A 21,977-nucleotide genomic window follows, 5' to 3' on the forward strand; every position below is an offset into this window, starting at 1 on the left:
ATTGTCTTTTTGTATTTATTATTTTAAGAACAAGTGATGTTCATCATTTTCCTTTTAAATTTGGGGACTGACGTGCAGATTTTAAAAGCCACTCTAGTGCTTAGATGTTTCATCATGTGTAAAAAGCAAGCAAAAGGGAAAAAGAACCCCAGCAATTTTTTTTAATTCACTTGAGTAGAAAGTTTTCTTCCTGTGTACAAAAATGAATCTGACTGGGTTTTTTTTATTGTTCTTGTTGTACGTCTGAATGTATCAGAAAAATGAACTGGGGTTTGTTAAATTTTTGTGACTTCACTAATCCTAATGTTAACAACAGCAAATTTCTAGGTTCTCTGGGATCATCTAGCTTCAGCTATATAGTCTTAGAAAGTTTCTCTGTGTAGTCTGTACAGAGAGATAGGCATCTTTTAAGGCCAGTGCTTCCCAACTGTCTTAGGATGAACTGCATCACTAGTCAGGGCCTACCTGTTTTCTTTCAAGACTATGAAGAAACTGTTGTGGCTAGTTCACATTTCAGAATTTTATAAATTCTACCCTCAGTATGGATTTTCAGAAAAATAGTGGAAAAAGGGCAAACAGTTCTTTGGTTATAGCCCAACTGCAAATAACAGTGCTAAGAGTTTATTGGAAAAGTTGAATGCTAAAAGTAAGTGAATACTATATCTGAGTTACTTGGAGAAGCTGGACACAGTCTTGTCTTTTAGATTTTTAGTAAGGTGTTTTGCAGCGTTTTATGAAGACTAAGTTGTAGAACAAAAAAGTGGTTTCATCAAGTAGTGATTTTTATCTGAATTTTGCATTTTTTTTCCACTTCAGGAATTGATTGTTCAACAGCAGGAATTGGATGCACTAAGTGTAAAGGAGGAGGCTCTAAGAGCTGTATGTATGATAACAAGTCATCTCTGTACCAGTCTTTGCTGAACTCTAGTGTAAAAAATAATACAATAGAAAAATACCTATAATCTTGCTCCTATAGGATCATGCCCTAGAATGGGAAGGCAAAGCTGCCTCTCTGTTTTCCATCAATAATTTCTAATTAGTTTTGGGTAAAAGTTGTTTTTGCTAGATGCCAAGTACAAAATTTTCATAGCAATAGTGAGGTTTCCTATATTTAGTTACTTTGTGGTTTCAAATGTTTTGTGTGACATTTGATTGACTTGGATTTACTCTCTGAAGATAAACATGAAATTATCATTCACATCCTTCTTAAGGATTTGTGACACCTAATTTTCCAATGTGCTTTCAACGCAACACAGGATGTGTGAGAATGGTTTTCTTGTACCACATTCCATTTCAAAAGCAACTGGCATTTAAAGCACAAAGTGTTACCTGTTAAGACATTTTTTATCCCACATACATACATAAACACAAACTTGTAATACACTGTCATATTGCTAGACCGAGGAGAATTTTCTTGTATTGGGTCTTTCATAGATAAAAGGATCTGTGAGCTAAAACATACAGTCATGTATGTTTTCAGAAAGTGTATTCTTCAAATACCACTAGACATTTTTTCAGTCCTTTTGAATATTGTATATGGTTTGTGACCCCTAGAAATGATGAAATAGTAAATCTACTCAGAAAATTGGCCTGAGGATGAACTCATAAAGCAAGAAGTAGCTCACTGGGATATTTAATTGCAAAAAATGGAATATTGAGTATATTGATTATGAAGTTTATACTGTCTCTGTACTGTTTGTGACAAATAAGCTTCACTTTTGATGTATAGGTAAGTGTTGCTTAACTAAAGCGTAAGTTCTGCAATGCTGTCTTGCCATCTGAAAATAGCTAGCAGGTGTTTGCTCTTCCCAACAGGAAATAGCACACTCCCAGCTGAAACAGGAAGCTGTGCAGCTGTACGAAAAGCTCCATGAGCTCGAGGAACGTCGAGATCAAATGATTGCTGAGGATAAGAACATGGAGTCTCCACAGGAGGAAAGAGAGAGATTACTAAAGCAGGCAAGAACATAAAATATTATGAAGTAAAAGATTCTTTGAGTTAGTATCTTAAAGGGATGATAATATTTGAAAATACTTGTGTTTGGATCTTGCCTTTATTTGCTCTTTAAGCAGCATAAATCTTTTGAAGTGAAGAACAGTTAATAAATTGCATGGATGGGATGTTTTAGGTTCAGCCAAAACAAAGTTGGCACAGTCAGCTTTTCAGATGGTTGACTTGTTCCAATTCATCATTCATGTTGGTGTGGGAAAACTGATCCTATTGAGCAATTCTATATCATAACTCCAAACAGTATCCCTGTGAGGTAGTAAGCAGATGTACAAATCCAGGAACAATTTAGTTAGTTGACAAAGGTCTTTGCTGTGTAATGTAGCTATCCATATATACTATATGGATTATTGGACTGAATGACACCGATAAGGATGTCTGATTTTTAAATGTGTATTGAGAAAGGAGGAGAAGGTTTGGAAGACATAACACTTCTATCACTTCTCTTCAGTGAAGAGCTGTTGTTGGACAATATGACAGCAGTTTGTGATTTCATATGCTGAGTTTCTATTCCCTGTATATGGAATTAAGAAATCTTTTTTGATTTTCCTTTTTCCATTTGTAGATTTCATTTCATATGTTAAAGTTGTTACACTTTTTTATAGGTTAAAGACGATAGTCAAGAAATAGCAAGCATGGAAAGACAGTGAGTAATCTCATTATACTGTTGCTACAAATTACAATTGGACCCTAAAGACAGGTAGTTGAATTCTATCACGTATTTCTATGGGCTTTTAGAACATCACCACATTTCTGAGCCTCTGCTAGTGTTAACCTTCCACAGAGAATAGAATATATCCTTCTGTTTCAGCTAAACAGCTTTTATAGTGATGGGACATTTAGATCTGCGTAAGAAGGTACATCTATCCTTATGAACATGCCTTGGGAATGTAAATTGGTAATAGCGCTGACATAAACTTCTTTAAGGCTGAAGAAGACGTTCATCTATAAGAGCTACTGATCCGGGACATCTTTGAAGTTGAGCCTACATTACACTGCATCACATTTTGAAGAGTTAGTTTGTTATGTGTTCTTAAAACCCAAGAGTTACAAAGTTGCTTACAGAAAGTTCCATTCTAAAGAGAAACAGGGCATTGCTTCTTGATTCTTGGGTACTATACATTTCTGAAGATCTGCCAGAAACTCTGGTAAATGTTATCGTAAATAGTAATGTATTGGGGTGGAGAGTTAAAACAGCACAATATTTTTGTGATTTTGAGCCATTTGATTTCTCTCTCTGTACAGAAGAATTGAGATAATTCCTGAAATTTCCTAGAAACAATTTTAAATTGTTTTAAGCAGTATTCCCAACTGTAGTAATTGGTTATTTTTAATGCATTGTCACCTTTGATTGGATAGTAAGTTGCTTAACACAATTTTTCGAAAGAAACAGTAACAGAGAATTATATTTGAGAATTTACATAGAATTTTTTTGAGGTAATTTCGTTTCTTACTTCAATTGATTATGTAATCAGTGTTTTACTTGGCAATTTCTTAATAGATTTTAGTGAACACATACATAATCTTTAAGGAATAGTTCCTTGTTGCAGTTTACCAGTTTGTTGTACCTCTGCAAAGCTGTATAGCAACCAGTAGAGGGACCAGTTGAGTAAGTTAAGAACTACTCGTGACTCAACAAGAAAGGTTTTTAATCAAAAAGAACAGCAGTACTTATATTTAATACATATAGGGACTAAGGTGAAAGCTGCTTTACATAGACCTTTTATAATAACAGCAATCCTCCTGATTGCTTTCGGTTTTGATAAACTTAGGTTTGCTGTTTTTATTCTTGCTTTTTCTCTCCATTTTTGTCTAAAAAAAAATAAGTATTTTACAACACGTTTTTAACCTTGGATTTCATTATCTATTTGTCAGGCTGACAGAAGTAAAAGAAAAAATAAACCATTTTAAAAAGGTTATTCAACGGCTTGATATGGATCTGGAGAATCATCAAGGTAATATGACTAGAGTTGTTGCAGACTCTGCAGAGCTGCATCTGTTCCTATTGTAACACATATTGTTATGGAAATTAGTTGCTTGAAGCTTTTAGGCTTCTGCAAACGTGCATTATTCACCATCAGAAGAAGGTTTTGTTTCTAGGGGTGCAGACTTCTCTTTTCAGATGAGAGAAATGGGGAGTAACCACCTTTAGTGGCACATTCATCAAGTAGTAAAACTACCATATAAAATAAAAGTACAGCTGTCTGGTTTTCTGTCGCAGTTTTATTTTTAGGACTGCTTGAGGAATAAAAGTTTCTCTTACTGGCAACATTAGAACCAGCTTAGTTTTAGAAAAGCTTTTATTTATTTTACCTTTTACATGATCTGATACACTGTCAGTGAATGTGGAATTGAGAATGTTTAATAATAGTGTGTAAAGCATGCAGAATTCAGTACTATTTTATCTGTCCTTGAAAATTCTTGAGTTGGTCTTTCTAAGAAGAGTTTGGGAGCTGCCTAGCAATGGCATTAGCTTAGAAACTTGCCTCCAGCAAACACCTGCTGTAGTACATTAGGCTAGGTTATGTTGGGATTTGTCGTAGCACTGGAAGTCACAGTTACTTAGTTTGAGCGTAGGCCCTCAACAGCTGTGGAACATTCTCCTTAAAATGGCGATTCATCCTACGAAAATCCTTCTTCTAATTGTAAGGACTATTGTTTAGATAGGAGTTACATAACTATGTGCATACATTTGGGAAAGCTTTCTAACAAGTTATTTAAATTCTATAGGACTGATGAATTAATGTGTTTGTGTCCTTTTTACTTTTCTTGGGCAATCAGTGTAAAATTTGGCTGTAAATTTCTTCAAGGTGAACAAATATTTCTAAAATTGACCCTAAACAGATGTTTCATACATCTGTTTCTCATCTTTTGCATAACAAAATATTTCATATTTCTCCAGATATTTCATTATTTTTGCGCAAATAATTTGTTAAGACTGTTTTATTAGCTTTCTTGTTTCCAGATAATATCATTGCCAACTTCACTATTCTGCTTTAATTTTTCCTTTTTTGTTTGGCTTGCAACTCTTTTTTTGTATCTTTGGAGAAATGCAGAAGGTAAGAAGCGAGTTGCTTATTGCATTTTATAGTTAGGTTTACACACACAATCATTCATTGCTGAACTGTATGTCTTTCACTGTTTTAGAAAAAAGACTTCTATTGAACAAGAGGGTTTAAACCATATGTAGGAGGAAGCACATGCTCTCTCTCAACCTGTGAGGAACAGTCAGGATATTCAGAATAAAGTTACTTTGTGGTATAATACAGAGGGAATTATACCTGTTGGTATAACATGGAGGGAATAAAGAAGATATTCATAAGGAGTAGCTTTAAGACACAGCAATCTAAATTCCCAATGCCCTCTTCTGTAGTGAACGGAGAGAGAATCACAGAGGACCATTCATATTTCTGCTCTAAATCAGCATCTTGGTGTGTCCTTTAGATTCCTTTTCTCTCTCCCTCCCTGGTCAACTTACTTCTGGCTCAGTATTTAAACTGTTCATTACAAAGCATTCCCAAAACTTCAGGTCCTGAAGTTTTTTAGTTAAATTTAAGGTAAAATAGCCAGTGAAGAAGAAATTAAGGATTTTTTTAATGTTTCAGGATAAGTATTTCAGCACTAGGAACATTTTTGAGTGGGAGAAACAAAATAAAAAGACTGTAAATAGAAATAACTGTTTTTAGTTTTCACTTAAGAAAGTCTAAACAAGTAAAATGTCCACCCACTTATTTTATGTTCCATATATTAACAGTTACCTTTAACTGATTAGTCAAAATCAACATTAACTAGTAATGGAATAGACTTAACACTTTATAAATTGCATGAGAAGCTAGGATATTGATACAATAATGCCATATTTTGAAGAAAACTGCTCTGTAAAGACATTTCAAAGGTTGCGTTCTTTATTTCAATTTTTTTTTCTTTAAACGGTTGGCAGATCATGTGGCTCTCTGTTTCGTGGATCACTGTAACTAGGCATTTTAAGAGTAGAACATACTGAGTTATTAAGTGTTGGAGACTGGCCTTGCAAAATGAAAGAGAGAATCCAGCAAGGAACAAAGCCACAGCTGCAAGGAAGCTGGAGTAGAATCACAGTCCCTTAGGGGCCCACGGGTGTTTTTATTGTTTATATATACTAGATAAAAAGGAAAGCCTGAGAGGTTACAAGTAAAAAAGACCTGGAGAAATTTGCTTGCTCAGTTATATTTGTATCTACTTCATTTTTTTTTTCTTTGTATTCTTTAAAGTTATAAGATTATGCTGAAAATTAACCAGTGACCACAACACAAATATTAAAAATTTACATGTTTGAAACTTAAAATTATTCTTAGGAGCTGAATTGTCTCATCTCCTTGAAACCTGTGACAAATATATCAGGTTCTCCCACTTTACTAGTACATTTTAATTAAGAGCTATTTATAGTCAGTGGTTGGATTTTAAAATGGAGTGAATTATGTGTTGTGTGTTATTCAGTACTCCTAAAACAGCTATAAAGAATGAGAATGGAAATGTTATTTTAAACTCAATTTAGACAGCTTTCTTTTATTTTATTTTCCGCATTTTATTTTCCTATGCCATTACTTGTGCAGTTTTCCTGTTTATTTCCCTGAGATTGTCACACTGTTGCTTACAAGCTGTGTATCCTTATGAAAGTCCATTCTAATAGGTGAAAGTGCAATTAAAATGGCCTATACGGTAAACAGAGCTGCAGAACGTTTTAACTAACCATGACGCCCAAATACACAAAAACATTTGTTCTCTATTATTCATTCATCTGAATTCATCTGACTTCATAAAATCCTATGAACTTTCTTTTTTCAAACTAAGTATTTATCCCACTCTTATTTATCGAGAATTCTAACCTAAAAAAAGGTTCTAAAAATTGCATTGAGGCTGATTTATTGCGCTAATTATATTCCTTTTAATATAGAACTGTGTATGACATAGTTGAAGTGACTACATTAAATGACATGGGATGAGTCGTGTAGTTTCTAGGCATGCAGAATTTTTATTTTTAAAACTGACATTTTGCCTACCTAAAGGAATCCAGGACTGAGGCAGCATAAAGTTCAATCAATGTAACCTCTATTGCAGGAGAGGAAAACTGGAAATACAAGGAGCTGAAGAAGAGGGAAGAAAGCATGGATAGTAAGTTGTCTAATATACTTTAATTAGGTCTAATTCAACTAAAGTACAGGTTTTCTGGTATTGTTAACACTGAGTTAATTCAGAGCTGAAAAGAACTGATGTCCTGATCTTTGCATAAAGTTTCTGTGATCTGCTTCAGAACAAGATAATTGATATCATAGCACTTACAGGTACAAATATTTGGAGCATCTTTCAAGGCTTTTCATCCAACATTAAAGGTCTTTGGGTCTTAGGAACACACCTCTATTTTATGAATTAATTTTAAAATTAATTTAAATAAAAGATATGTAAAACCAACTGTTCAGATATGTACAGAGCTGTTTTTAAAATATATCCTATTGCTAGTATACTGTAGTAGGCAGCTTACAAAAAAAGTTGGTCTGTTACTGAGCAAAACGGGAAAATAATCAATAAATATGCCATGAAGGCCAAAGTATGTAATACCTTATTCTAACAGTATTCTCTAAAAATATTCAATGTAACTTATGGCTAGCATGATACTGAAAAAAGGTCTCAGCTGACAATAAAGAAAGATGGATAAGAGCATACTTAAGAGAGTTTTTGTATTTTCAAATTACCTGATTTCCTGAGAACCAAAAGGGCAAAAGCTTGCTTGATCTTGATTTTCAGTATGAATAGAGACTATGGAAGCAGGGCCTCCTGATCGTTGTGACTTTTTGGTGTTTGGTTCTGCTACTGCCCTACGCTGCTTCAGGCTCGGTTTTATAAAATCATATATTTGTGGATGTAAAGTGCTTTAGTTTGCTCTTGTTTCATATTTTTGAATGGTTTTCCTTCATGAAGGTGCTTTTATTTCGTTCCTCTGCCTTCCCTATATATATGCTTTGGGAGATTCAATATCCTCATTGCCTACAGCTTCCTTGGAAGCAAATAAATAGTTTTTATCAAGGTACTGCAATGAACTTATTTAAGACCTCTTGCTAAGACACATCAAAGGCATGGCATCATCTGTTATGTGGAAAAGAAGTGGCTCAGACCCCCACAAGACACAGGTGTTGATGAAGCCTTTGCTCACTACTAGGACACTATAAACAGTTAAATGTGATTGAAAGTTTTGTGTGTATTAGGTTATCTGAGTGATTCTCTTTGTAAAAATCACCCACTTAATTTTTTAACCAAAAATTGGAAGAATACCTCAAATGTTTTGCAAATGTGTTGTACAATGACTTTTATTGACCTCTAAGAATTCCAAGTGTCTTTCATCCTGAAATCTCCGCCTGAGAGGTAGTCTTTGTAGTATCTTGGTATTGTCCCCTGGCTCAAATAATGCACATTTTCCCCTCTAAAAGTTTTAGAAGCTGACTCTGTGAAGTGTCTCTGTTAACTCTTTCATGGACGGCATTGCAGATAATGTCAGATATCATAACATATCAAAACAATAGTTTCCTTATCCATAAATGTTTTATTAATAAAGAATTTTAAAATTAGGTATTTTTAAATAATCCTGGATGCTCTGGGATCCGCAGTTCCTATTCCTCATCAGTAGCTCCTTCTGTCTTCTTTCTCTGTTCCCAAATAATTCATCTTGAATTTACTGTTATGTAATCCTTCTTGCTCAAACAAGCAGCTCTCCCCTTTTTCATCCAGCTAGAAAACTTGCAAACTCTTACATCTCCTCAGTGCTCCTGTGTACATAGTCCATGTTTTGTGAGGACACCCAGCAGGAAAGGGATGATCATAACTTATAGCCCTGGGTGGCATCTTGTTGGGCCTCTGACTTACATGTGGTGGGTCCAGCACCTTTTTTTCAATATGTCTGTCACCAGGAATACAATGTAGTATGCCTAGGACACAAATACAGAGTGCATACCACCACTACAACTGTCTTGTCAGATTCATAGAATCACAGAATCTTCATGGTTGGAAAAGACCTTTGAGATCATCGAGTCCAACCAAACAACCTACAATCTCTGCCACTAGAGCATGCCCTGAAGTGCCACATCTAGACATTTCTTAAACACCTCTAGGGATGGTGACTCAACCACCTCCCTGGGCAGGGTGTTCCAGTGCCTGACCACTCCTTCAGTAAAGTAATTCTTCCTAATATCTAATCTAAACCTCCCCTGCTGCAACTTCAGACCATTTCCTTCAGTTGGACACTTATTAGAATGAACATAAATAAGAGATGCAGCAAAGGGACATCATACTGAAAGAAGGAGATGGTCACAGGTCCTCAGCAGTGTTTGGCATTTAGTTCAGGCTATTAGAGGTCGTGAAGTGAGACATTTCCTTTATTTAGTAGCTTATTTTTATAGCTTTCAGAAAAATGAAGACCAACAGCTGCCTAGACAGGCATTCAGAAAGGTGTCAGAAATGATGGTGGTGAAACTCCTTTCCCATTGGGTGGCACCCCTTACCTAAACAGTATCTGAGAAGGTGGTGACCTCATGTCACTTACCAGTCGAATATGTGTCTCTGGAAAAGTTGTCCTCTTTTTCATTCCCATTCATAAGTTGACAAGTTTCAAGGATTCTTATCACATGTCTCTTTAAATAAACCATTAATCTTAAAGTAACCTGTTTGAAATTGTGCAGCTTATCAATTTAATACAAGGTTATGGCTGGAAACAATGAGGGCTTGTGCTGTACTCATGCAAGTAACAGTGTTCTTTATCATGCTTCTTGTTGTCTAGATTTTCTTGAGACTTTTGAAGAGGTGAAGAATCAGGAATTGGAACGAAAGGCCCAAATAGAAGCCAACATTGTTGCACTCCTGGAGCACTCAAGCAGGGTAAGTGCATTTCCCTCCTCCTGTGGCAAGCTAGGAATTTAGAAGCACAGAACAGGAGAATGAATGGATAAAGAAGGATGGTAAGGGTGGCGGGTTTTGTATATTATCCAGTCAATATCTGTATGATAATCTCTTAAAAGTATTAAACTATGTACAGCTGTAGTTTAAAAAAAAAAAAAAAAGAAAGCTTTGTTTAATTTCTCTTTATTTCTGGGGAAAGAGTTTTGAATACTAGATAACACCGGTGACCAGAATAAAACAAATGTTTACATAATTGCTCTAACTCGTCATCGTTACTATAATGGCCATTATTCCATTCATGATAAACATTTCAGAATACTGCTAGTAGAACTACTGCAATATTTTGTTCACCTGAAGTCTGCAAATCTCGGTTCATGGGTATTCTGTCAATACTATTAAGTAAAAGACAACATTCCAGTTGTCTCTCTGATCTACTAAAATTATGTCTAGAGTACCCTGCTGTGTAGTATTTAATGTAAACACTTTAGAAATTGTTCCCATTTGCAGTGTGCCATTTTTTTGCATTTTCAAAACATTTTTTCTTTTAACATTTTTGGTTCCTATGGAATTTTTTCTCATAGAAATCTTTCAGCTGTGTAATACTTTGATTATATCACCACTTTAATTGTCTTCTAACTCTTTCAGTATGGTATACCATAAGGTATATTTTACGCAATGACACTTAATTTAAAAGAGATCAATACGGCAACACAGTTTATACTTGCTGCATTTTTGTTTCATCTTGTCTCTGGCCTGGCCATCTTTTATCAAAAGATGGCAGAATGAAAATCACTCACATTTAAGTCAGTTCAGACTATTTCCAGTATTTTCGGTCTTTGCAGTAGAAAAGCCAAATAATAGACAATGTACTAGGACAGGAGAGATTTTTACTTGTCCAGTTACCATTTGTTGTTTCAAAGATACAGCATGTTCTCATTATTGTTATTGGTAACACACAGAATGTGAATCGTATGAAACAAATTTCATCTGTTACCAATCAAGAGCTGAAGATAATGCAGGAAGACCTCACTTTCAAATCAAATGAAATGCAGAAATCACAGAGTACTGCTAAGAATCTGCTTACAGGTGAGATCACCAATGAATTTTCAGATTCATTCCTTAAAAAAATTAAAATTGTTACACTAATAACAAGATCAGTGATCTTCAAATACTGAAATACGAATAAAGTGTCAAATTTACAAATTGAAACTCTTGTGGGTAACAAGTTATTTATATTCCTCAGGAGTATTTCACTTACTGTTATCAGAAAATTATGAGTTTCCTGGCACAGATGTACGTTAAACAGATGTATTTTAATACAGGGGTACAGAGTTCTTTGAGCTAGATGTTTGACTTACTAATATTCACCTTGCAATAAACATTTTTCATAATCTTAATGTAATTTTTAGTATATTGAAGTAGAGACACAGTTATCTAACCATGTGTTATTTGTAGATGTAGTTCTTAGTATCACTTACTTATCATTTGTGCCTTTCTAAAGGGGTATGTACCATGGGAGAATAACTGGCAACAACAGTAAATAGCTCTCAAATTCTCAGGCTTTGATTCTGCAAAGTGAATATTCATTTTGACATCACTTTGGAATTACTCAAATACTTAAGTGTAAGAATCTGCATGATCTAACCTGTAATTTCAAAAAGCAGACAGTATTTTTCTTTCATTTCTGTAACAAGTAGCTATTTAGTTCTTTATTTGCACTGTTTAGAGTAGAATTGTTCTCATAATTCTAAGCCTTTGCCAATATCATTATTGGTTCAGCAAGCCTTTCCTTGTTTGTTTGCCTGAAAGGAAGGGGCAGGAATTAAGAACCATAAATCATTTTCTCAGAGGGCTTTTACGTGCTGTACTTGGTAGTAATTTTCAAAATAGGAGCCTGTATTGTAACTTCAAAGTAGTTATGTGCAATAAAGAAGTTGTTATGCACAGAGCGTTACAGAAATTGATTCTTGTGTTGTGTGTTTGGACATTTAGCGTTTGCTTGTCTGCAAATACTCATTTTGCAGTTGTAGTGTGGTTTAAAAAGCTGGGCCATGCATTAAAAGTTCATATATGACTTTTGTTCTTTTGTGTAAGCATTAATTCTTATTATATTACAGAGGATGTTCTGGAAGCACATAGCACTATAGAGACATTATTGAAAGACATATTTCTTTCTTCGCAAGGGGAGAAAAGGAAGTGACAGTACATAATTTTCAGCAGATCATTTAAATGATTCATAAGTAAACTTCTGAAAGCAGGGAGTCACAGATATTGTAATAAACAACTTAAAATTCTTTAAAAAATACAGTGAATGTTCAGTTTCAGTGAAATTTCTTCCTAACCCTTGAATTATAGCACAGTCATCTTCAGGATTCTTTTGTTGTGATTAAAGTCTGGATTTACATATTTTCTTGACATAACAAAGATATAAAAAGTCCACCAGCAGAACCCTTAGGGGGAAAAAAAAAAAAAAAAAAAAAAAAGGAAACCATGAAGAGTAAACAGAAGTGCTGATGGCATAGTTTCCCAAAAACATTTCCCTGGGTCACTGTAGTTTGGTCTGAGAGTTTGCTACTGCGTACACAGTGCCTGCTAGACGCTGCAACTTCATGGCGTATCAGAAGGAACTGGACTGCATCCTTTTCCTGTCTCTTCCCCTAGAGAAGTTTTGAGTTTTTTTAGTTTTGAGGTTTTTTTCATTGAGGCTATTGCTGGATAAAGATAAAATTCACCCCTTCCAGTTTCTTCCATTTTCACCAGAAAGTGTGAATGGATAGGAATAGCCCATTGCTGTCTCACCGTAGTTTTTATCAGTATACAGATAGAACAGTCTAAGAATCCTTTCTGGCTTTTTGGCGTTTATGTTTTTATTACTCTTTGTATGTAAAATAAATCCTAATTAATCAACTATGTATTATTTTAAAATAACAAAATATAAATATTAGAACAACTCTATAAAATGTGAAAATGCTGTGATTAGGCCTAAATAAATCCTTAAGAAAATCTAAAGTTGTTTTCTGCTTTTCCCCTCCAATTTGAATTATTTTGATTTTATAATTCTATTTTTTACTGTTTTTAATGTTAAGGCCCTGATTTATTGAGGTCCTTAAGCATTTGCCTGTCTATAAACCACAGTGCCATAGAGAGAAGAGGAGTAGAGCTGTGGTCTGTTCAGTCCTGTTTTAGGGTCTGGCATTGACCAATACCAGGAACTTCAAAGTGAAACTATGTGCAATTATGAAATACTCTAGACACGGGGAAGGTGTTTTGTCAAGCCCTTTAGGGTGGAAGGCAGCATAAAGATCGAATCACAGACATGCAACGCAGTTTCAAACCTTTTATTTTTAAACCCTTCTTTCTACCAGTATGAATTTTTTTTTGTATTTATATAAATGCTCTTTGCACATACAACACCTTTTCAGTCTTACCTTATAGAAGTGTGTTTCTCAGGATAATTGCATACTGTACACAAAAATCTTGGCTTTTTTTATTTTGAGGTTCCTAAAGAAATCCCCAAAGCACTCCGTAATAAGTCAGAAATGTTGATTAAAGCCAATATTTCACTCTAAAAAATGAGTATATGACACAAATACACAAGGGGAGAGAATAGTACCAAAATCTTGCCATGACAGGGTTTTGATCAGATGAGATTTTCCCAAATAATTCCACTAAGGAAACCATACCCACATTTTTTGGAAAGGTGAACTCTTCCTCTCTCTCATATGCCCATCCACTCCCTTCTGCCATAAAGATCTCTACTGCTTTGGTTATTTGTGGGGGGGAACTTCCTACCCTTTTTCCAGGTGATCAGAACAAATCTGAGTGTGTGAGCAAAATATAGTCAAAGCTGAGAGAGGTTTCTTTGTGCTGCCTCATCCTGCCCAATAGCACGCTTTGGGAGAGATTTTAGAATGTAGGAAAAAACCTGCATTATGTGTGTCATTCTTCTGAGTTAGACGCAGCTCTCAAACATGAGATTATGTAGCCATGTGTTTCAATGTTCAGGAACATGAAGAAAATAAAATGACAAGGCTGCAGGTCAGAAAACCACCCAAACAAAGTCTAGCCACATCTAGTCCTTCCACAGGGTGAATAATTTGTCCCCAAAACTGGATCAAGTATATTTTTTGTGTATCTTTATTGTGTCCTCTCTTAAGCATCTCATGTCTGAACAGTTTCAGTCTTTACATCTATCTTCATATAAGAATCCATTCATACTTCTAATTCCTTTAATTACCTGTATCTCTGTTGTTTCTTTTTAATGGATTGTCAGAAGTAAATGCTGTATATTGTAGCACATGCTCATTTTGTAAGGTTTGACAGTTCTGTGGAGATACAGAAGTATTTTCCTGTACAGAGTGAATATTTAAAGCAAATTTGGCTATTTACTGTCATAAAACTAAGACTTATCATATACAAGCAACATAAATAATAACATGATGCTAAAAAACTTATAAAAATATATTTTTTAAATTGTCTGCAGTTTTGCAGTCAACTTTTTGTACGGTATCACCACTGCTTTAAGACTTGAAATTGACTGATACTATAAACAACTTTAACAACAGAAATACCCCATTGTGATATAGGAAATCACCACATTTTCATTACTCTTCACTTACAGACTATAATACAGTAATTGTACTAAAGGAGTCTGATTTACGGGATGATTGTGAAGATCAATTTTTTTTCGTTCATTCACATTAACATTCCCATAAATATCAAAATCAGAAAGATATGCAGGAGCTGTTTGTGTTGCTTAAGTATTCTGCACTGTTAATTAGAGATTGTGTATCTGTTGATCTAGAGAGTCAAAAACTACAGATGGACCTACAGAAGATGGAACTCTTGGAGGGCAAGATGGTTGATGAACTGGCTTCTCTTAAAGACAAAATCGAACAAACAAAAACAGAGCTGGAGGTCTATAATAATTTGCCAGCTCTGAAAGCATCAGGAGAAGAGAAGAAAAAGGTAATGAAAGCAATGAACCCTTGGATTATACAGAATTTGTGTGGTTTTGATCACCTAGTGGAGGGGAATCCAGGCTTGTGACTGGGAATCCTGACTGATAGCTGAAAACTGGGCTCGCACACCAGTACAAAGGCTTGCACACGTGGTGCTTCTCTGCTTATATATGTGATTTATTAACTGGGTACATGTAGCAGGCGATCAGCTGGATACCTTTCAATAACTTCCTTCCCCAAAATCTCCCATTTATTTTAGTGATTCATCTGAAGTTTTCTGCTGTAACTTATGACTACCTGTAAGTTTGAATTCAGCCATCTAACCACAGAACCCAAACAAAAAAGAAAAATCCATCCTGCATGTATTTGCTCTAAGACAAACTCCATCTAGAGCACTATCAATTTAACATGTGATAAATTTCCTACAAATTCTTAACATCAGTGTTCCCACGTGTGCTGATATAGTATGGTCTAAGCCTACAACTTGGTCATAACCATTAAATTCTTTAAGATAGAGAATGCATTGATGGAGAAAAGCCTTATGAGTTCTTTATGCATGTGATCTTGTTCTGAAAGGAAGAAAAAGTAGCATCCTGAAAGCTGTATTAAAATAATTAGTCTATAGCCCACAGCAAATGAACTCATCCATTAATCAGTTTCTGTTGTTTTTTTTCCAACTAGAGACTCCAGGATGACAAAGGAAAATTAACAAAACGAAGCCATGCTTTTAAGAAAGTAATGGAACAATTGAATACAGAGTATGAGACACTAAAGAGAGAGCTGCAAGACAATGAGACACATTCTCAGGTATAGCTCAAGCGACGTATTACCTCTTCAGTTGTTTCTATTGCAGTTTTAATTTTCTTGTACACATGAAGCATTGTGTCGACGGAATCAGTTTATTCCTTCTCAGTGAGTTTTCAAAATTGTGTGTTCTAAATGCATAGCCGTGTTTTCTGTTTTCCAACAGAAGTTAATATCATGCCAGTAAACTTCTTGTAAGGTTTGGATTTCAAAGTTACTAGACAGAGATCTTTCTGAGCTTAAAAATTAATCCTTTGTGTGAATCCTTTGTTTAAATGTTTGTATTTATCTTGCTCAGATCTCTCCCACTTTTGCCATTTCTTTGCTTGAGGAGTTTCGAGGACCAACTTAGAAAGAAACTACAGGAAAAAAAAGTCACTGCTAATTAGATAAGATCCCTTTTGCTTTTAAAGTTACAGTAGTAAGTTTTTTCTTGCAGTCTATATTATTCCATTTCCCTTTTTCCAATCCTTCTTCTCCTTGCAAACCACTGAAGTTTTAGGATTTGTTCAGACTTCTTTAAACCCAAGGAACTTTGGTATACAAGTATATTAACATTTATATTTCAAAAGTGAATCAGGAAAGAAGATGTTTATAAACTCTTGAACAGCTTTGATTCTTCCATTGTAAACACCCATAAATTGCTGTCATTTTGGCAACAGAACTTTACTGGCATATAGGTTTGAATGCACAGAAGGAAAATGGAAAACCTCCAAATAAGCTGAAAAATGGAAATTTGTTATTTTTTCTGCATTTCAGTGATTTTTGTTGTTTCAGGTTGTTGAGATCTTTGCCGCTTAAAACTGTAACTTTTTCCTTATTCAGTTAAAAGCTGAAGGTGGTGTTTGTACATATTTAAGGTAACTTTCTTCTGGAGTGAACTTTATGGTGCAGATGAGAAGGCATAGCTCTAATTGAGGAGGTACATGGATACACTCATAGCGTAAGATCATCGTGGTCTCACTCTAGGGTGATGATATAAATCCCCACAGCTGCACGCCAAAGTGCACAAGACTTCAGATATTGTATAATCTTTATGCCAAGATCACATTCTTATTCCTAGAGATAATGTAAATCAGAAATGGTCACCCAGCCGGTGTTAAGATACTTGCGTAATGATGCTAAAATTTTATATAAAGTAGTAGTTGTACAGCATTTCTTCAGTTCATTAAGCTGGTCAGTTCTATTTCAATCTGTGCAAAAAGAATTTGTTTCTTTGCTTTTAATGTCATGAGTGTAAATGTCTTTAGGGTGAATAAAGGTATATCATAAAGTGGCTGATTAGTTGACATGCATCAAGCATTGTGAAGTACAAATAGCGTTTACGTATCTTGAGGGTTTGTGCAATTTTGCCAGCGGTAAACTGTACAAGTTGTAGTGTTCAAGGAGTTACTATAAAAATACAACTAATATTTCCTTTGGTATATATCGGACTGTTTTAAACCTAGGCTCCTTTACCAGCTGTATTGCATGTAGCAACATCTACAAAGGGGGCAGTAAAAGTTATAATTGATGAGAAATATCATATCTTGGGAAAAAATGACATTTTTGCTGTGAAGCAGTACACTGACAACTTACTCTTCACCATAAGATTTACTTTGAGTAATATAGCCAGTATTTTCATATCTTCTGGCTTAAGTATAAGCTTTTAAGTAAAATGTTGCAGTATTTTCCCAATTTATTACCTTAGTTTCCACAGAAAGTTTAGTCTCAGAACGATTTTCAGTTTTTGCATTTAAAAATAACATCTGCCTATCTTGAAATGCAGAACCTTGAACAGTAGCATCAGAAAAACAAATATTATAAAATTGTATTGTAAGGAAGCAGCCATCGATATAATGTCCACATTAGTTTCCTGTTGATGCTGAAAGTATTGAAGAAGTGCCAGCACTTAACCCACACTCCTACAATCTTCTCGCTGCAGCTCTGTTCTTATCACAGCTTCTGGCATCAGACAGGAAACTTAACTATGGAAGTAAGGAAGTTTCTTCTGTATAGCTCAAAGTCCAAGACAGTGTCAGGAAATATTGTATCTTTGGTGATTTTAGATCTTACTGATTTTAAGAAGAGATCGTTTAAATGATATGAAGTATAATGAGAATGGGTATCTCCCTGCAGTGTTCACCTTTTTACTTCTGACTTACTTACACATTTCCCTATGTGACAAGTCTTGAATTCTCATCTGATTTTTTCCATCTACCACTGCAGTTGCATACAGTGCTCTTTTATAGGTAGATATATAAAATGTTAAATTATATTCAGGTTAATCACTAGTAGTTTTAAAAATCATTTTGCCGTGGTTTGTCATATTTGCAGGTTTTTTTTGTGAGATAACTTTGATCTTACAAGGTGATAGAGCACAACGTATCGATACAACAGTTTTCGGAGATTCTTTGTGTGACGTACGTCTGTAATAATTGTTGTTTTCATTTTGGCTCTTTTTGTGTTTTCAGCTTACAAATTTGGAGAGGAAGTGGCAGCACCATGAGCAAAATAACTTTATGATGAAGGAATGTATCCTTTTCTTTAAGAAATACAGTAAAATTCACACACTGTATTAATTGAGGAAGAAGTCTGTTTCCTCCAGCAGAATAAGACAGGACGGAATGAGGAGCAGGAGACACGGGAGGAGGGGAAAGGTGATGCTTTGCAAATGTCTGATTAGCCAATAGATATTATATGGAGCGAAACTTGCATGTGTTGTCTGAAACAATTTTAAGGGGTCCTAATGCCTAAAAATTGTCTTGCAGTCTGGAGTCTTTCCTGTTGGGTCGGTTTTGCCATTAGATTTCATATGAAGATCATCTTCACACATGTCTAGGATTATCTGAAACTAGCCAGCAAGTATAGCATTGTTTGAAAATCTCTACAACATAGTGACTTTTCATGGTATTTTAGTTATAAAACACAATAAATATCAATGATGAAAAAGTAAACAACAAATTGTATGCATTTAATGTATTTCTTATCAAATAAAAGAGGAATTGCATATTAGAGAGGAAAAAAATCAGATACATGGGATAGATAAATAAGGTATGACAACAACATGCAAAATGGCTGGGGTGGGTGAACAGCAGAGTTGAATTCCACTAATCATATAAGACCTTCCAAAACATCAGCAAAATCTTATTTGCTGCAAGTGATTTTCATAAAGTAGTTTTTGAAATTAGGAAAGAACACTGAAGTTTTTTTAATTAGAATTGATGTTCTTCTTATCTTGTACAATTCTCCGTAGTTATTGTAGAGATCTGAGTGGGGCATACTTGCAGTTTTATTTTTTATTCTATTTTTTCCTGATTCAAATTCACTTCAATAAATTCACTTCTTTAAAATTACTTAGGAAACAAAATAACTGAAATAGATGCATAGAATCACTGTCACATGATTATATTACAAATGTAATTGGTAAAAGTAACCTTAAAGTTATCATCCAGTGTTGTGTGTTGGACAATGGACATGTCTCAGATAATGGCACAAGAATGTATTTCAGGCAAGTCTGTAATAGCCTAGCCATCAGGGGAAAAAAATAATATAGGATCTGCATGTATTGTTATCTTTTTCATATACCAAATATCCTATTTCTCATATCTGCTCTAATTCTTAGGAAAAGTCTGAAAAAGGTCTTGGACAACATAATGTAACTGGAGCCATGTCCTCTATGACGAAGGCTCTACAGGAATATTTTATTAAGGCAAGAATCATGGATCCTATCTTTTCTAACAGAAAAATAAAACAAACTTAAGCGTTGTTGATTGGGATATTAAAAGGACCTCCTAACTTGCTATAATGCATTTCCTGTCCAAGTGCAGACCCTTTTACAGAGTTTTATGCCTTCTTGAGCTAGTGGAAAGAAAGGTCCTACCTTCTTGGACTAGAACTTCTGTAGACAGAGTTCTAAAGTGCCAAATTGTATGGCTGCAGTAGCTAACTGCCTTGAAATGGGTTTGTTTGCAGTGTAACAACAAGCAGAGTCTTCCACGAGGAACCTATTGCCTATAAAGATGAAAACAAAACTGACTTAGGCGTGTAGTCTCTTCTTTTTACCCTGCTTGGCATGAGATGACAGCTAGCGTAAATCTTTTAGATCCAATTTGATTTTTTTCCATTATTTGCAATCCTTTGACGGTTTTGACAGAAGGAAACTTACTGTATTGTGGTTCCCTTATGGTCTCAAATTATGCTAATATTTATACTGGCAGTTTGTTTCCTTAATTCTTTTAATCAGTTATAGCAACTAAAAGTCAGGAGAGTGACTACCAACCAATAATGAAGAACGTGAGAAAGCTGGTCACAGAATACAACAAAGCTCTCATAGAAGCTTTACAGAACATCAAGAACTGAGCTGAGGCACTTCCTTCCTGCCCCAGTGGACCGACAATGAGAGATGTGCACAGGCAGCGTGGAAAGCTGGATTACTGAGCTCATTTGCTCACCTCTACAGCAACAGATGTTCTTAAAAGTATTTTTCCAGGTTTTTAGAAGTCACGGGTTTTAATAGTATCCCTCCTTTTGCAACATTTAAAAATTTTAGGAATAAAGTTCTGAATATTAGAAACTTGTAGAAATAAAAAGGAAATGCTGCACAATGAGTGTAAAATCATCAGAATATTTTACTGAGAAACATTGCTGGATCGCGTCTCAAATGTGAAGCTTCAGTCTGCTTTACACAATGAATCTCTAATTGTCTTGTAGTCCTATCCCTGCCAAACAGAATAGGAGTTTTCCCTGAATAAGGACTGCCTGACAGGCTCTCCTACACATTATCTTGAATGAAGTATGTAATAAGATAAATGGTAACATCAGCATACCATCCCTATTTAAATAGCAATTTTTTAAAAGTAATGAAAACATCTAAGGATTGCAAGCATCTTGTAAGTCAGAACTGCGTCATAGTGTAAAATTTTATAATAAAAGCAAGTGTACTTTGGATCTGTCAGCAAATTTTCATTTCTCAGTTAAATTCCTTATTTTACATTTTTTTAATGTAACGAGAGAACTGTGATAAAAAGTAGTGAAACATAGCTAATACTGACCTTGTGTGGCACATTTTACTTTTGTAGTATTCACCAATAAAGGAAATAACAGGGAAAATTATTTATGGTTTTTGCAGTGTTTTATTTCCTCAGGTTTCAAGCTGCAGTGTCACAAGCAACCACTTCTTTGACAAAAATATATAGGAAGAAATTAAACATAGAACAAAACTAGGATTGATGCATAAATAACAATGTGCTTTAGGATACAGAAATTTCAGAAAAATTTACATAAAACAAAATTTCCATGTATATATTTCCCTCACATTCTACATGTAATGTAATTATAAAATACCTGTTGATAATCTCCTCCACCTGGTATGTTATAAGCTAGTCCTGATCAAAGAGAAAAAAGCACAGTTGACTATTTTTACAAAAAATAATAAAAAACAGTGAGGTCTGGATTTATAGGCATTCTGCTCTCTCTTAGAGAACTTTTCCAAAAGAGGATTAGACTATATGGTCCACTTTACAGAAGTGGAGTACAGAAAGAGTTAGAAAATGCACTGAGCCCATTAAAACAGAAGTTCTGTATTTTTGTCTCTAAATTTATCCAAATCTATGGTATGTCATTTACATACCATATAAAGAGGTAGGTAAAACAGGAATATTGAAGGTTCTTGCAGAGAGCACTGTGTTTCCAAATTCAGCACAGTAAACGCTGTTGCTCTGTATATTTGTGTCTGTATAACATTTAGAGATAATGGAACAGGATTTCTATAAACCTAGGACTGTTATCTATGGGAAATTCCCACTAATGTCTCTTCCTTCCTCTCAAAGTTTCAGCTATTCCAGAGAGAGCCCATTATTTGTTGAGATAAAGTTGAAGTCTAATACTCTCACCAATCAAACCATCAGCTGGAGAGATCGCCTCCTGAATTCCACTTGTGCTACAATAACATATTTTAATGAACAATGGAAAAAAGCTGCAGACTGAATAAACAGACTGCTTTAAATTCGCTTTCACTCAGGGCAGGGGACGGTTTTATTCCTTGGTAGTGATTCTCTAAAACAGCATGGTGAAGTTCACAGGTTCTTGTTGTGTTCCCTAGGAGATGCCTGTCACAAAAGCCCTTTCTCCAGCATGCTGTTCTCGTTCTACTGAAGGATCTCCAGATTACCTGTTTCTGTCTCAGAATCTCGTCCTTCATTCCTTTGCAGTTCATCCATATGGTCCTGGATGATGGTCATAGTACACGTGACTGAAAAGAACTGTGTGGATTCTGAATGGCCAACTATGCAGCAGGTGCT

General features: G+C 35.0%; 1 protein-coding gene across 2 annotated transcripts in view; it reads left to right on the forward strand.

Moving 5' to 3' along the window:
• The window catches only part of IFT74 (intraflagellar transport 74), a 37,487-nt gene extending 16,697 nt beyond the window's left edge, over window positions 1–20,790 (forward strand). For both annotated transcript variants that reach the window (XM_063320729.1, XM_063320730.1), the window contains exons 10-20: window positions 817–879; window positions 1,816–1,959; window positions 2,614–2,654; window positions 3,884–3,963; window positions 7,106–7,159; window positions 9,813–9,910; window positions 10,891–11,017; window positions 14,736–14,899; window positions 15,574–15,699; window positions 18,150–18,210; window positions 19,922–20,790. In XM_063320729.1, coding sequence (XP_063176799.1) covers window positions 817–879; window positions 1,816–1,959; window positions 2,614–2,654; window positions 3,884–3,963; window positions 7,106–7,159; window positions 9,813–9,910; window positions 10,891–11,017; window positions 14,736–14,899; window positions 15,574–15,699; window positions 18,150–18,210; window positions 19,922–20,037 — 1,074 coding nt within the window. In that variant the 3' untranslated portion in view covers window positions 20,038–20,790. The remainder of the gene's footprint in view (window positions 1–816; window positions 880–1,815; window positions 1,960–2,613; window positions 2,655–3,883; window positions 3,964–7,105; window positions 7,160–9,812; window positions 9,911–10,890; window positions 11,018–14,735; window positions 14,900–15,573; window positions 15,700–18,149; window positions 18,211–19,921) is intronic.
• The last annotated feature ends 1,187 nt before the right edge of the window (window positions 20,791–21,977 follow it).

Source organism: Chroicocephalus ridibundus, chromosome Z (genome assembly GCF_963924245.1).
Source record: "Chroicocephalus ridibundus chromosome Z, bChrRid1.1, whole genome shotgun sequence".
NCBI classification, from domain to species: Eukaryota; Metazoa; Chordata; class Aves; order Charadriiformes; family Laridae; genus Chroicocephalus; species Chroicocephalus ridibundus.